Here is an 18,097-nt window from a genome sequence, read left to right as displayed (position 1 = left end):
CTCAGCAATTCAAACTTTTTTTTAAATTATGTTTCACAAAAGTGTTAAATCTCCCATGTAAAATAAATAAATACATAACTAAATAACTTTAAACTTATTCAAGTCATCTTCCATGTATTTATTTTTAAATAGAAGAATATTTGTTTTGAAAATGTTTTATTTTTATTTTTGTTATTACATATTTGATATGACATCTTGTATCTGAGGCTAGCAAAATGTGTTTTGTGTAATGTGTACCTTACCGCAGTGTGTCAGCAACACTGAGACAAAGCAAAACATCAGGGGGTTTCTTTCAAACAAATTGATATCTCGGAACATGTTTTATAGATAGTTTAACAGATTCATCAAAAATATAAAAAAAAAAAAACCTTCATGTCAAAAGAATCAGCATAGGCACAACTATTAGCAAGACAATGGAAATCTTTGATTTGAGGAAGTAGATTTAGTACATTACTAACTTCAGTGGTCAGTTGGACAGATGGGTCACATGGCTGCGTGTTGATGCTAAATGACCTCATGCATCAGTGAGCAGTGTGGCTCCTTGCTAAATGTCATTTAGAATTAACATCAAACAGCATATGGACAGCAAACTGTGGAAATGAATGGATGTCAACATATCACAGTGCTCATTTCACTCAGAGAGACAACAAAAAAAGCTTATCAATACTAATAAACATTTCCAAATGCATTTCATCTGTATAAATGTATTTACTTTTTGCATCAATTTTCGACACTTTTAAAACACAATTATATAATTATAACTTTAGTCAATTTTACATATTTCTGTGACGTGTCAAGTGTGGATTTACGCTGACTACACCTCTCGAATGAACTCACTTTTTCTTTAACTTATAGCACAGGGAAAAACAACCATTTTGGATGTAAGCAATACACCATACATACACTAGCTCTCCCATCAGCTGCTCTGCTAGGTCAACAAACAGCCTGATCTTTCCCGAAGCCAACCGTCAATTACCACACAGACACATGGCCTTCTTGCTGTCTTAAATAAAGCGCCTGACACTCCCTGGAGTGACACATATCAATACCAATCTGACAGGCCCTGTTGCCACCTCAGCCACAGAAGAGACGAGCTGCACCTGCCTCACCGTGGGACATGTGTCTGCTCACCACTTCCCCCTGCAGAGAACACACACACACAACCTCACTTCTCTTCCTGTGTTTGAGTGCCTAGTGCTATTTTCTGAAGCCCATTATTATATTCATTTCAGCATGGCGTCTGAGGCCTATTGGTCTGGTACCTGAGGCTGCAGACCCTGCTTTGTACAGTGATTTGTCATGACATCCTTACAGAGAGCAGGGAGAGGGGGCATGAAAGAGAAAGAACAAGGGCTGAGTGGAGATGCTGCTGGGTGCCCCTCTCGCCCCACAGCTCGCGTCCCAGAGCCTGGTGTCACAATGACGGTGAAGGGCGTCAGTCAGACCAGAGCTTCATCTGACTGGAGAGGATCAATCTCCCACCTTAACGAGAGCGGACATGGTAAAATATCCTTTAACACTGTGTGCCCCCCTCCCACCTCTTTCTGAGTATCCTACTGCCTGATGATCTTCAGTGTGGCAGATCACACGCCAGATTGCTTCCTACATTTTTTGAGAAATACACTTTTGCGTGGAATGCTATGCTAAAGTAAAGGCAATTGTCCCCCTTAAAAAAAATGACTATGATGACCACAGATACGCCAAAAATACAATTTCTACAGTAATCCTAAAAATCCTTAAAACAAAAAATGAAACTGACTCCATAGTACAATAACGATCAGATATACCAATATTAAAATATAAAAATAATTAATTATAAGTAATTATTTCCACATCGAAGGTGATAACCAACAAATAGCTGATATTAATATTCTATGTACACTATTTTGTCTAAATACATACAAATAATGAATTCATTAATTCAAATGCTACAAGTAAAGGATTATTCACGTGTAGGAGTGCAATTTAATTTACATTGTCAAAATTCCATTGAGAAGAAACAAAAACAGCAACATTTGTCTACAAATAATGTACTTCATTATTATTATTATTATTTTATATATACACCAAAATAATTACGCACCAATTAAATAAGGCACAGATTTCTTCTTGTTCATTCGCAGTTGTTGCTATTTTATATAATCAGATACAATAAAGTAATAAAACCCATATTTATTTGTAGAGGCAAATAAATAAATAATTAAACCAAAGTTGAATTCTGGCACTAGTTACTATGGTTATATATTTATTTAAAAAAGAGGGATGAATATCATAAACTTTTCCAGTAATCTGATGAATTTCACGCAGATTTTGATGACCTCACAGTACTGCACAAAATTGAAAAATGAGTAATGAAGCCCATGAATGTAATGATAGGGATTGCGATGGCTCTAATAGTATTAAACTGACAGCGGAGGCTAAATCCAACGCAGCGGCTTTGAGTCGCACTCGCGCCAGACAGAAGCCTACAGACAGAGACCTTACACTTGAGAAGAAAGAGGAAATAATATCCTGGGGAATTCTAATGGATGATCTCATGAGGTCTGGATATATGAAGGCAGGCCGGTGATGAGGAGACCCTATTGTCCCTCTCAATGGATGGCTTTACTGTAAGTCTCCTCTCCCTAATTAATAAGACACAAACAGTTTGCGGATGCAGGAGGAACGGAGTGGAGAAGATGAGGAGTGATTAACGACATAACACTCAAGCCAAAGAGGACGTCTCCCCCCGTATTCATTCTCCCTCTCCTGACATCCTCGGACCGTCGTCAGCGACCTGCACATCCCCTGACAGGTGGAATAATAACGGTCATACATCACTGCTCCCGAAAAGTCCAATAACCTAAATCTTCACTTGCCACACAGCCCGAGACTCAATTACTTTATTGACATGTAATCTTCATAAGGGGAGAAATATTGAGCGACTAAGGTCAGTCGGTTATGAAGACGTATTATCATATTATCTGCATGGGGGTTGTGGGGGCGAGGACCTGACAAAGCTAATTATAATCGTACATGTTACCGGGCTCCAAGCGCATTATGTGCTTGGCTGCATGAGTGAGTCTGGGCAGAGGAAGGGAAGGACAGGAGGCGGCTGTCCAAATATAAGAAAGCCAGGATGTCCTTTTAAGGGCGTCACAACTAATGAAGTCAGATATCATCCAATATATGCCCAGCACGCTAATCTCTCTCATTCATTCATATATCTATATTGTAAAGGCAGGGACTGCCCATTGCATGGGATATTGGAGAATAATATTTGCTGCACCATGCACATGTCGGGGAGGGGGGAATAAAAAATACAACCCTACCTTGAATATAGCTTAAAGTTCAGCAAATATCAGTTGTAATTTGCGCAGTGACTTGAAGAGTTGCGCTGCCCAAATGTCACTGTTAGTTAGTGATTCTGGAAGCCGAGCTTGTGGCTCTCCACCCCTTCTTTCTCATCCCCAAGGTTATCTTAATATCAGCCAAGCCTCTGCACTTGTCATCATCACCAGATATTATGTCGTATTCATGAAAATGTATGTGATATTTGGGATTGTATTCCAGCTGAAAGCATTCCTCAGACTGCTACTTCTACAGGACTGGATTTAATATCCCAACAGTAGCAGTTCCAGTTTTCTAGGGGAAAATCTATGACTACTTTAAGGCATAAACACAAAGTATCGCCCTCAGTCACAACATGAACGGGGCAGCCGGGTCACTGGATATGAACACGCCTTTGCTCGCTTCCTTGCTGAGGGAGGAATTGCACTTCAGGATATGTGTATTCATTCCGATGCGTTTTATTTCATGCCATTTTTGTCTTTTATTTGCTACTTGAGAACAAACCATGTTCGCTTGTATCTCAGGCTATGCTGAATGGTAAAATAGTTTGCTGGAGGTGGTACAATTTCAAGTTGCTCCCAGGGGAGGCTGGTTAACAGAGTCTTAATGGTGTCAAGTGCAGAGGCGTATTTTAAGAGTATTTGAGAAGATCTGAGCTCTCGGAGAAACACACATACACTTCTGTTCCGAGGTTTACGCAGCCTTCCAGGATCTACAAAACGTTTATCACACACAACTACCACAAATGGCTGCAAGCAGTCAGTGGAGATGTCCGTAGAGGAAATGCACAAAATAAAATAACCAAGGGCAGGCAAACTGCTCACTTGTGTAAATTAAGTTATTATTTCTTTTGGAATAGACACTGTGTAAATAATGAGCTGCTTCTTCAGGCAGTGCAAAATAAAGTAAAATAAATGAAATATCTACAACATATACAAATAATAATAATAATAATTATTATTATTATTATTCATTGTTGTTGCTATTATTATTCGCAGCAAGGACAAATTAAACTGGTCAATAGTGATAGCAAAGACTTTTACATTGTTACAAAATATTCAAATAAAATATACTTCAAAGAATCAAAAAAATATTAAGCAGTATAACTGTTTTCAATATTGATAATAATACGAATTGTTTTTTGAGAAGCAACTCACGACTGGAGTAATGGCATTTTTCTTTGTAATATACATTTTAATATCTTACAATATTACTATTTTACTGTGTGTGATGAAATTGATTTTGTTTTGATTTGTTTTTAAACATACATTAAGCCTTGGTTTTCTCATAATATTACATACTCCTGAATATACAAAACATAAATGTTATATATATATATATATATATATATATATATATATATATATATATATATATATATATATATGTATGATCAATGTTTGATCAAAACACTTGAACATCGAATTTGCTTATTTTTGCTCTAATGTCGACAAATACATACGAAATATGTCAAAATATCCACCTTGGAAATTATGCTCAAAAAAACAGTCCGTTATTTCTTAAGTGAAAGTAAACAGTTGAGGAAAGAAATGGGATGTGTATTATATTGGATGCGCTCATCGTCTCTTAAAGTGACCGCGCCTAATTTAGCGAGTGGCTGCTGTAATGTTAACCCAAGAAAATGAAAATCACTCACTGCTCTTGACTACTTTGTAGTTTTAACAGTCAAACCAAAAATTATTCAGACACCAGATATATTGTTTTATATGTATAGCAAAACTGTAATAATGTGAGAAATGTTGAAGGTGTCTGAATAAATATAGGTTTGATTGTATATTTCATTTTTACATTGAAGACTATCCAGTGCTATTTTACATTTAATTATTTAGTTTCTGTACCTTGACACCTACAAACTTGAAAAAACCTTAGACATTGTGTAAATAGCACAAATAAATAAAAATAAACTAACATACAGATTAGACAACCTTCACCGGGTCCCGCTTGTGCAATGTGGAATTAGTTTACAGCTTTTTCAAGCAGTTTGTGATGCATTTTGGAAACAGGAGATGTACATTTCTAATGCACCATCTAGCTTAATAAACCCCTTCTCAAAGACTTACTGTTTGTCAATTTTATTTGGGTAACACACATATTCTGAATGCCGTCGACAGAATTCGAATGAGCCATTTTAATCTAGATTTTAAAAAATAATTAATTTAATTAATTACTACAATTTCAGTAGCCCATGTGAAGGCCAAACTTTAAAAGCATCTCTCTGCAGTTATTTTCTAAATTCACAACTGTGTAACGGTTAGGAATAACATAACTATATTTGAAACAGATATCTAATGCCGCAAATTAGCAGAAGCTAAAGTGCCGTTTACAACAGATAGTGAAGCTGCTAAATCCTTTGGGCAAATCCATTTTGTTCAGTAAATAATAGTTCAATAAATGACTTTGAGAGATCAGAGGATCCATCAAACCGAGTGCGACAGCAGCAGAACTTGATCCTGACATCTTACATTGGCTAGGTGACCTGAAGTTGAGTGGTTAAACCAGCAGCGGGATTGAAGAGGCATGACTTCTTAGGGATATTAGGAAAGTACTCATTCAAATGACAGCAATCTGGAATTCATTTCAGTGTGTGACCTCTATGACTCCGTCAACTCAACAGTCTTACAGCGACACAACATGTCAGGAATGATCACGCAATCACATTATGACAGTAAAACAATGTGTCCGCTTACATTAATATGATGCGGAAACCTGTTCTTTCTCGTTCAAGTTCATCACCAAATCATTTTGACAGATTAAAAAGTTGCCCGAGATGCAAAGCCTTGTTTGGCCTAGTTATCTGTTTATTTTCAGAACCATTTCGACCGACCCTACAATTATTCAAGCTGAAACGTTAAATATCCTTAAGGAGTGAACGGCACAGCTCAAAGTACCTGACCTCAGCTAACTTTGATAAATTATGACATTAAGTTCAAGTGCCTGCTCAAATTTGGCCAAAAGTCCTGCTCCACTTTGAAGCGAGCCATCAACCACAGTAAATGTCCAATTCTCGTCAACTTGCGCTCGGAGTCTCTGACAGAGGTGATCTGCCCTCTTTGAGGCTGCTGCGTGGCAGTGAACGCTAACTGTCTGTTTCCCAGCATTCACGTGGAATAAACGATGTGCTAGGTCATTAGCTTGAGCTACGCTGATCCTCTCTGTGTTCAGATATCAGAGAAGGCGGGGGGGGGCCCCTCGTGATGCTGTACTGAGGTATAGTTGACAACAATTCACCGTGGAGCAAGAACACAGTTTTGACAACAGTCCAGTGGAGCTTGCTGTATCTGACAGATGAGTTTAGACCCTGCCACCACAATGATTTCATCCCAAGAAAATCTGTGGATCGTACGGGGGAACGGAGGTCACGGGTTACTGTGAGTCAGTCATTGTCTCGAATTGCTTATTAAATCATCATTGTGCTTTGCTCTTTATCCTAAAGGGTCAATGGCAATAATCTTTTGTATCATTTTCAAGAAAAGTTTAATGACACCACACACAGTAGGGGTGGGCGATATCTCGATATTTAAAATATATCAAGATATTTTTTAAACACGATATGGATTTTGACATATCGTATATATCGATATGTTGTTTATATGTAATTCTGATTCCACCACTTTGCTTCTTTGCCTTCTCTGTGCTGTGCTCGCCCCCGCTCGCTCGCCCCCCGCCTCCTTGCTTTTGTCCCCTCTCACCTCGCGTGTAGAGAACTAGTCAAAAAAAAAAAAAAGACAACTGGCTCCATTATATGGAGATACTTCAGTTTTAAGGCGTAGGGCGAACGGCAGGCAGATGTCTACTGTAGGGCCCAATGAAACGCGGACGGAATCGCGGAATCCAGTCATAAAAATGGAATTTACAGTTTAACGCGGAATGTCACGGAATTGGTCAAATTTTAAATGAATTAATCAAAAGTCGGTCATGCACTTACATTAAATCGCGAAATGGACTAATATCTGCAAATATTAACCCGGAAAAGTCTATTTAAATATGAATCCTGCATGTTCTGCGTGTCTGTGTCAACGAATGGAGCAGAAGCGCGTCTTCATTCATTAAACACGGAAGCTCGCATAACGCTCGCGCTGATTACATAGTCTTTCCTCTCTCTGAATAAAGACGTGAACACATGAGGAACATCTCCAGAACTGCACTGAGAGTCACTTCATGAGCATCTGACCGTCTGATTTGAGTAAGACTAGCTCATATCACATCATAGACTGTGGTATCACATACACAGAACTGTAAAGGTAAACCCGCCAAAATAAAAGTATTTGACAGAAATCTATTACTATTGTACAGCAGAATGTAGATAGCCCACTACTACTACTATTAAAATGAAACGAACATAATTTTATAAGGAATAATCACACAACATTTCTCCCATGTTTTATTTTTAATAGTAAATCCCCTTTGTTTACCAAAAAATTAAGTTTGCTTAATTTTAAATAATTAAAAGATAAATTAAATGAATGTTTTATGCCTTCATTTGATAATCAGAAAAATGTAAATACACAGAATTTCTGAAGGGAAAAAAACATTTCACATAAGGCTATTTTAAGAATTGTTTTTAACTAATTAAGTTGTTTTTATGCATTTAAATAATTGCACATGCTAAAACACAGAATTAGGTAACAATAAAACATATGGTGAAGAAAAAAATAAAATGTTTCATAGGCCCCTTAACATGTAATATTTGCCTTATTTGTTTTTGCAGTAGTTTTTTGGGGGTTATTTTTCCTGTAAAGATATCGAGATATATATCGTATATCGAGATATAGCAAAATATATCGAGATATATTTTTTGCTCCATATCGCCCAGCCCTAACACACAGACACAGAAATTTTATTTTACATGTTGAAAGAAGTGTCTTATGCTCACCACGCATCATTTATTTGATCAAAAATACAGCAAAAACACTAATATTGTGAAATAATATTAAAATTTAAAATAGCTAATTGAATATTTAAAAATGCAATTTATTCCTGTGATACAAAGTTGAATTTTCAGCAACATTAATCCAGACTTCAGTGATCTTTCAGAAATCAGTCTAATGTGCCGATTTGCTGCTCAAGAAATATTTCTTTTTACTATTAATGTTGAAAACAGTTGTGCTTTTTAATAAAGTAAGCTTTTGTATATGTATATCTCACGTTTTGGGGGGGTTGCACAAACGTGACTTTTTACAATCTGAAGTCGAGAGTCCCCCCCCATCCCAAAAAAAATACATTTTGACATGCTCTTGCTCCTCATAGTAGTAGTATATCCATGCGATTGTATATAAAAATTGTAGTTTTTTTAAACTGCAGTTATTTTTTGCCATTTTTGAACAGGATTGAACAGAGCTCTTTCATAACATGTTTTCATCTATCACTGATGATTAATAAGCCTGAAAAACACACGATACATAATTAAAATAAAATAAATGCAAGCTGTCAACGAATTAATTGCTATCATTTGTAAATTGATTGTATATTAAATTACGCTAACAAACACAAATGCTGCCAAAAAAAAGGCCTCGCTATGAATAATAATGAATATGAAATATTTCCAGCATGTATCTTCCACGGTTCTGAATTATAACTCTTTGGTGTGTTTTTCTCTTCCTACAAGCAGCATTTGTCTTCATAAACGATTCCATTGGCCTGTCACATGATCATTATAATGCAATCAGGGCTCATTGCGCACAGATCAGTTTCGCCATCAAAAAGACAAGTTGCTCAACATCTGCCAGGACTCTGTGTCTCAGCATCTGAGAGGGTTGAGGAACCCCCCGACATGAACACAGCAACCATATCAACCTAAGCAAGAGAAGGGAAATTTGAGGACCCCGCATCGATCCCGCCATGAAAATATCCAAACCATATGGCTTGCCTCTTCCCTCATAAATTACAATAATAAAGTCCTGGGGTTCGAGACAGTGAAAGCCACGCTAACCTGCTCTAAACTCTTGGCAGGACTAAAAGCACACAGGAAATACTATCCTGCATCTCAGATGTCCCAAACTCAAGTCACAAATCACGCACAAATATGAATAATGCTTAGACTGCATTAGCAATCACTTTTAAAGCTGATTAGAACGCAGGCATGGGGTATCCATTTGTGTGATATATTTGCTGTCAGTCTCCTGAGATGATCCAGCACGACTGGGAAGCAGACCAAAGCCCTGAATACCGCAGCTATGTTATTGCGAATGGGCTGGACAGGCTGACTGGAATTCATGTCCTTGTCCATCATGCTGATATATTCTCCATCCTGAGGTATCACTTAACACTCACCAGTGTTCCTTTTGTGTATATATTAATACATTATCCAGGAGGGACTGCTTCATCACAGGTGCTGTAATTTTATGAGGCAAAGCTGTACTGATTAAAGTCTCTAAAGCAATGATATAGCGGCTTTAGCAGTGTATTAACTGCTGCTGCTGGGCTAATGTTAAAAGATTTGGGTTGCAAAGACCATACTTGTTGACACAGAAATCAGAGTTGCATGTACATTCTATTATAATAACAATTAATGATGCATATTTACATGCAAGTAACCCTAGGCCTAGCCCAAATCCGTACCCTAACCATACAGTAAGCACATGTAGCTAATTAATATTACTCAGTACTTAAATGTATAATTACACTGTAACAAGGACATTTTTTATCATCACAATTTAAATTGAATTGAGAAATCCAGTTGCTACATAACCTTCCTTTGGAATTGGATTCAAATATTCAGAATGTGTGTGTGTGTGTGTGTTTTTTTTTAAATGAAGTTCCAGCTCACTTGAGTAAAACATTGAGTGTTTGTTTGCTTAATTTCATTGCGGATTCATTAGCAAACAAGACACAGGTCGAGCCTGGATTTGCAGAGAGACTGAGATTAAAAAGCTATTTCTTTATTGGATCCAACAGGAATGGTGCAACACATTTATGAGTAAAAATATTTTTTGTCACTATAGGTTTGTAAGAGATTGCTTGATATGTCCTGATTATGTGTTTGTGTCTAAAGTCGCAGAAGGCTCCAACTATGAAGGATGTAACTTGTCAAACAGACACAAAGAAAGTTAGTTTACTATGCACAACTATTATACAATCATAGCAGTGGGCGTTTACTTCCAAGTGTTCAATGCGGCACGCTCATAAAAACAGAGCATTTCTTGAGCTGGCTTCAAAACCATGGTAGGAAATAGCCTAATACTTATTGATTTTGATGTTTTGAACATAAAACCACACAAATGTCATAAGTGGACATCAGACAATAGAATAAAATCATTTTGAAAAAGCCAATTCATGACCCCTTTAGAATTTTCTTTTTTCATATATTAATTTAATTTATTAATTTATTTATTAATTTATTCCTGTGATGGCAAAGCTTCATTTTCAGCAACCATTACTTCAGTCTCACATACGCCAGTACCACATGATCCTTCGGAAATCATTGCAATATGATGATTTGATGCTCAAGAAACCCTTCTTATTCTTATCAATGTTGATAATACATACTTACACATACTGATACATTTGTACATGGGTTTTTTTTAATGGAAAAAATTGAATCTGGTCACTAGTACATGCTAGCTTTTGAAACATCGACTTTGTTTCCAGACGGACTGATAAAAGAATACGAGTGCCTTCACTCACAAAAGTTTTGTAAAACCAGCCAGTCAGATTTGACATGAGACTAGGGTTGGAGGGACTTCTTATGAGGCAATTTTAATTCATAAACACTACAGCAGACTTTTGAGAGCATTTTTCTTTGAGCATCCCAAGGAGCACAGCTACCATTAGATATTAACATGCCTTATTAATTTGAATCATTAAAAAGAAATGATCTCTTGCTTTCATATTCCAATGACTGCACCAAAGTACAAACAAATATGTTAAATGATATTAAAATAAACAACACCATCTCAACAGCGTCATGTTGAAACACTTCACCACATTTCAGCTGCGCCTTCGGAGACTCATTCCACTACATCAAACGGCAAAGTATAAGAGGAGAAAAGAAAGAAAGACAAAGGAAAAAAAAAAACAATGGTGTTGATGACACGTCCTCAAATTCAACACAAACAGAATTATTCAACGAATGCAGTGCCATCTCATATGGAGATAATGACACTGAAGACAGAGAAGCCATCTCAGAACAGTTCGGGATGCCAAGCCCGAGTTCAGCAGTTGAAACTGTCAGGGAAGTAAAGTCTGCCCTGGTGTTTTAATCTACCCTGCTCCGAGGAAAGAAAGAAAGGAAGAAAGGAAGAAAGAGAGGGGGATGCGTTCCAGACTCGGTGATAAACATGACTCTGACTGCCTCATGGAAGAATCCGATCCCATCTCTGTGTTCTTTTCTCTCTTGCACTGATAGACGGTGAAGAATTGCTGGAACGTTCTGGCTCTTTCTCTGTCTTCCTCCATTAATCTCCATCTCCAGACTAATGGATATTCATGCCCCTGTGCCAAAGAAGTCCTGGGAGGCCCACCACAACCTCTTGAGAGAAATCATATCATATCTTCTCTCTCCGACAAAGGAAACAAAAGCAGTCCTCACAAAAAGAGGCCCAAAAAACAGCCCCTGGCAGCCCCTATACAGCCCTACAGGCCTGTAGAAGTCAACTTAAGGCAGTGGTCTCCCACAGATGGATTGAAAGCCATTAAAAGCAATTAATCAGTGCTGTAGAAGACCAGGGATATCCAAAGCAGATGTATGGGAGTTACATCAAATGACTAACATGAATCAATATCATACTGACGACCTTTCCATCCATTATGTTCTGGCACCAGATCTGAGGAGAGCCGAGGTGTAAATCTGAAAGTCAATATAAACTTGCGCGATGGCCATTCATGTTTTATAGGAGCTCATTATTTAACTGTGCCTGAAATTATAGGTGTGTTTTATAAAGGGGATTTAAATGGCCGCAAAACAACCCAAACTCATCATACAGAGATCCTAAACACCTCATCAGGACTGGAAAACCCTTTGGATCATAACATTGTCACGCTGCAAAAAATATCTGTAAGACAGTTCTCCCTCATCCAGATCAAATGAAAACATATGTCAGCCATTTGGCCAAAAAACGATGCAAGGGAATAAACACACGGCATTCTCTTCAGGAATGAAGCAACGGATTTCATGTTCAGTACTTTCTTATGAAGGCACGGACATTACCCCTGTGGTCGACAAATTTATGATTTGTTGAAAATAAAATAGATTTATTATTGGCTCTGATCCAAAATGCGCTGTGCGGTCTACATAGACAACACATTTCAGAGCATCATGAGCATTCATCTAGTGTAAATGTATGCTGTCTTAAATATCAATTGTACTGTATAATTATTAGGGATGAGTAAACACTAAAATTCTGTCTAATACTAAAACAATTGAATTATTTTCCTGTTATGATTGATAACTGATAAATTATACCCTTTGTCTACCTCTAGAAACTACAATAAGTGATTAAGCACAACATTATAATGTAGTGTACATATGAAAACAAAAATGTTAATCTAACAGCAGTTATTAGTGTTCTTACAAAGTAACTTTATGTGTGTGTTAGATGACGGCAAAGGTAAATGTAATAATATGGGAAATGAGCATGTACAGTTAAATGTCCAATATAAGCCAGCCAATAAACGATATGTTATTGATATATCATGTGTCCCTAATTATTTCAATATTGTAAAAAGTGCAACTATATTCTTGCACTTCTTTAGGATTTACAGTAGACCACTTGTGTGCATACATTCACAGTGCTTACCAAATAACCAATCTCCTAAAAATACCAATAATTCTGGATTCCAAAATCCCCATAATAATGTCAGCATAATGCCTGACAGGGCCAAAGTTTGTAGCTGGTTTGAGAATAACACTCATCGAGATGAAACATTACCATTACAATCATCACAAAAGAAACTTTAGAATCTCATTGAGCACGTACAAGCACTTTTCCAATATCAAATGTTAAAGGTGCATTCTAAGATTGACACACTGCTTGGAAGAGAGAATGACAGCTCAACAAGCTTACCATGAAGTTTGGCCTGCAGGATTCAGTTATATGCAGTATGCACACATACAAACTCATGCTTATGAAACAGCAGAGAGGAACAACTGCTCGACAGGCCATAATTAAGAGGCAACTCTACCAAAGGCAAAGCTTGGGGCTATTGCATATCTATTGGGCTGTAAAAAGAGACAAGCAATAGCATATCAACAACACCAATCAAATTTATCTCAATTACACAGGACAGCTGGCATAAATATCTCTGTCTAGGGCTGTATGTTAAACATGGCATTTTAGCTAAACAATGTGGGTACAGATCCAGACTTTGGTAATTGAGTGATGCACGCTATCCAGATGTAAGTTAATGGAGGGTAGGCAGACAAACAGCAGGTGTAATTCTCACTCTGTCCTGCTGAGCTCTAAAAGTCAGTGCTTAGCACCCACTGCTCCATCATCTGGCCTCTGTGACAGCACATTTGTCATCATTTTCACATTTTGGGAAAGAAATGTACTGTTTTAATGGTGCCCTCTGAACGTATCCAGATGTTTGTTTATTTGTTGTACCACGACTGTAAAGTCATTTATTCTTCATATGCAGTCCTGTTTAGGGGTTACAAATCAGCGGCAGCATAATCATGGCAAACTGTAGGTGGAAAAAAAAGTGCATGGTCCTTGGGGGGTCTTCAGTTAAGATTTCTCTTTGAAGGCTGCCTGCCTCAAGGGTTTAGTTGTGTGCCATTTAAAATACAGTCAACTCAGCTGGAGCAGGGCCCAGAATAGGACCATTTAAAGGCAGCGTGCACACAGCTGATGGAGGAGTATGGTTTCACCCTCAACGGCTTCTGGTTCGCTTACCATGGTGAAGATGAATGATGGGAACTCAAAAGTGCTGGTTGCTGCTTTCTATGTCCAGAGATGTATATGAGGATTTGTATATTTTACATTGCAATCATGTATGAAGTTCCAGGGCAGTTGTGTGACCTGTCGTGATGATTGTTATTAATATGGCAATCTAGAATGTGACAGCATTGAGAGTGGTGGCTCCACTTTCAGCATATAATAGAGTTGCAAGATTAAGGTTTAAAAAAAATTTTATTTTTTTTTTAAATATAAAAATGGTAAAACAAAATGAAAATAAAAATAAAAATGCTATCTAAAATTATTATGGAAAAAATGTAACTGGCACATATTGCATTCCCAAATACTCATTAAATCAACCAAAACTGAAGCAGTTTCAAAGATGAGTTTGTGTGTAGCAGAATTGACTGCAAACTGAGCTTGTCCGAGATTAACCGCAGCAGATCATGAGCTGCTCATGTGAACACAGTACCGCACTTCACTCTGAAACACACAGCACATCAAAGCCTTCGCCATTGGATAGTTCCAATAATCCATAGGGCATACTTTTATATCGATTAATCATAAAGCTACTGTACGATTAGTTTACATTTTATCATACAAATTTTACTCCTTGGAGCTTGACAGAACCAAAAATTTCTGTAAATGCAATTGTAGCAGGAAGATTTTCTTTGAAAAAACAAATAGTACAGAGGTTTAGAACGACAAGAGGATGTATATATCATTTTGGGGTGAACTGTTCCTTTAAGACGACATCTGTCTCTTGAAAGAAACACTGGGGCGAGGTTCAGGCGACAGGCCAGTTTAAAGCTGGTGGGAGCTGACAGCAGTGTAACTCCCTGTGGCCATGCTCTCCCCCTCCGTCTCCAGACTCTCATGGCTCTCCATGTCACACCAGGCCTACCTCTCCTTTCTTAGCTTCTTCTGTTCCCTCTTCCATTTCTCTCCTCTGAGCCTCTCCTGTCTGCTCACTGTTTGTCCACTTCCCAAATTTCCCCCAAAGTAGGAGACAAGGGTCTTACAACCCAAAGTCAAGACCTCCAGTGGAATGCATGTAGCCGGTCCTCCCTCTTCCCTCCACAGACCTTCAGTCTGCTGTAATTACCCATGGCACCTTGGCTCTGTGGGGCCTGGCACAGGTGACATCAATTGTAAAAATATAGAGAAAAGGTAGAGTGGGCCCCTGTTTGAGACAGCCTGCTGTCATATACGCCTCTAATCCTGCCAGCCATTGCAAGGTGGCAAGTAACATATAGCAAACATGACAGGCCTAGGCTTTTACCTATGGAGGCATGCCCTGATTTCAGCCATTCTACTGCATAAAACTATTCACCTGAAATGGAAAATTCATCATTTACTCATGCTCATGTCATGCTAAACCAGTAGATTATGTATGCATGCATGTATTTATTTATCTATTTATTTATTTTTATACAATGAAAGTCATTGTTGTTTTGGACCCCACTTTAAATAAATGATGACAGAATTGTAATGCATGGGTCAACTACTCTTTAAGAGCAAAATACTACACTATATAAGCAGTTAATAACTGCACTGCAATGCAATTGCACAGATGCACCATGAATTAATCGGCAATCCAAATACAATGCTGACGGCCACTGACAGTGTCTTGGAGGTGAACTGCATCTTTTTGTGCCGTGGCTATTCTATTAAAGCATTTTCATGGCACAGCCAAAGGTGAGTTTTAGTAAAGAGTTACAGTCAGAGCCGATGCATTAAGCAAATAGAATAGGCAATAAGTCAAGATAAATAAAAATGGTGTGATAAGGCAGAGGAATAAAAAGAGGCGAAGGACAAAGATGAGGGCTTGTGTTATCTAACGCTGCAGTATAGCATCGTAAAAATAACAAATGGAAAATGTCAGCTCACCCAAATCTAAGAAGGAGAAAAAATATTTCATAAGTCAGCTCCGTTCACCTTTTAATGGACTATTCTCAAGCAGCATGATTTTGACAAAGCACTGGGCTTTCCTCTACATCACTTGAGAGGCGCAGGTCAGCCTTTGCTGAAATAGATCTGTCCTTGGTGGGGGGTTGAGAGGCACACAGCTGACCTCACATGAAAGTAGCACAGCCACGGCCGTGACAGAAAACAGCGCTTTGCATTGCACAGACAAAAGAGCATGATAAATGTGGCCTGCATGAAAGCCTCTTATAGACTCAAGCACTTCAAAACGATCTTTTCTGCACAGCTTCTATTAGCAATCGAGTGTATGTTTGTTTAGATACCGGTCATTCAAGAATAGTCAGTCATCTAAATAACACTACCTTTGTGGTTTCGGGCATCTTTGGAACCTCGTGGCAGTGGGGTGTATGACGTAGAAGTGGATTCGGATCTCAGATCACTGGCGGCGTCCTGAAAGAACAAGAGTTTGGACAAACATGAATTCAACATACTCCGTTTACACACCTGTGAACATTTATAACGTCTCCAACTATTCATTATCCAACACAGACGGGAGAAAAGTTGGTCATTGATCTCTGTATGCAATGATCCTAATTGAGTTCAAAGAAAAGAACTCATTTGTCACAAGCAATCTAGAATGTTTTCCCAGATAGATGACACAAAAGGGAGAGAGAATGGAAAGGCACGATGGGGTGAGAGACAGCTGAAGAAAGTGGGTGAGATTTCACTGCCATGACTGATGGTCTAAATGCCATAAATTTTATCAGCGCCAAGGAGAGGAAATGTTAGGAGCAGCGTTTTTATTTTAACAGGGGTTCAGGACGAGGGCAACTTTCATTATTTTGCAGGGAGGGGAGTGAAAGGTGAGGACGGGCCCTGGCTTTGATTACCTGTCCCCTGCCTGTTTAAGAGAGGGGGCCACCAGGGGAAGGGCCCCAGTCACCATTCAGCCATGAAGAGCCCCGCGGGTCAGGCCCGGGTCAGCCTGCCACTCACTAACACACACTGCTGTGTGTTGACAATCTAACAGGTGGCATGAAATTACTGCTCTCCAAAGGCCAGACCTGAGTTTAAGTAAACTCATCTCTCACTGGCCGACCTTAAAAATACAAATATATTCACATAAAGGCCACCGCATAGACAGACAGAACAAGGGAACAGCTGGAGAGAATACAGATCGCCCGTGTGCTTCTGGTAGGTCACAAGTGTTGTTCTCTACCTCCTTTGTCTTCTTTCAAGGAAAAAAAACACAGTATATCATGATGTGTTGATATCTGATGCCTTTGTGAAAATATTTTGCTCTTCTGCAGGCAGGAATTCTCAAAGCATTTAATCATTGTGAGGGCTAAAATGACAAATAAACAGAGCAGAGGTGGCCTATTTTTATTTCATTCATTGAAAACACTCGGCTTGGTGCTGTGAATGTATTGTTCATATACCGTTCATAGGTTTGGGGTTGATACGACTTGTTTTTAATGTTTTTGATGCTCAACAAAGCTGCGTTTACACTCTATTTCTTGATGGCAAAGACATTAAGCAGCCATTCTGTCTTCAGTGTCACACGATCCTTCAGAAATCATTTTAATATGCTGATTTGCTGCTCAAGAAACATAAGAAAAAGTGGTTCTTTTTTCAGGATTTTTTTAAGAATAGAAAGTTCAATGAGTAGCATTTATTGTATTGTTTTATTTTTGTTGAATAAAAGTGTCAAGTATTTATGTTAAGCAAAATTGTAATAAAAGTTGACTGAAATTGACTGAAATTTTAAATATATGCAAATATAGCAATATTTGTGAAGCCACCGCACCGCCATATTGGTTTTCCCTAGTATTACACTCTATTTAATCAATAGGAATCATACCGTTTTAATGAGAAACCATCAACTAACGAGTCAGTGTTTTTGTATCTGAAGTATCCCTGTATGTTTTTATTATACAAACATCCTATGCATTCAAATGGTTATTTGTTTAATGGTGGGAATTTTG

General features: G+C 38.1%; 1 protein-coding gene across 3 annotated transcripts in view; it reads right to left on the bottom strand.

Annotated features, from left to right (window-relative positions):
• Positions 1 to 18,097, bottom strand: part of LOC113112951 (leucine-rich melanocyte differentiation-associated protein) — a 254,480-nt gene that overhangs the window by 17,625 nt on the left and 218,758 nt on the right. For all 3 annotated transcript variants that reach the window (XM_026278909.1, XM_026278908.1, XM_026278907.1), the window contains exon 6: positions 16,475 to 16,562. In XM_026278909.1, the coding sequence (XP_026134694.1) occupies positions 16,475 to 16,562 (88 nt within the window). The remainder of the gene's footprint in view (positions 1 to 16,474; positions 16,563 to 18,097) is intronic.

Source organism: Carassius auratus, chromosome 13 (assembly GCF_003368295.1).
Source record: "Carassius auratus strain Wakin chromosome 13, ASM336829v1, whole genome shotgun sequence".
NCBI classification, from domain to species: domain Eukaryota; kingdom Metazoa; phylum Chordata; class Actinopteri; order Cypriniformes; family Cyprinidae; genus Carassius; species Carassius auratus.
The sequence above is the reverse complement of the archived record's forward strand: the minus strand, read 5'-3'. Positions and strand labels throughout refer to the sequence as shown.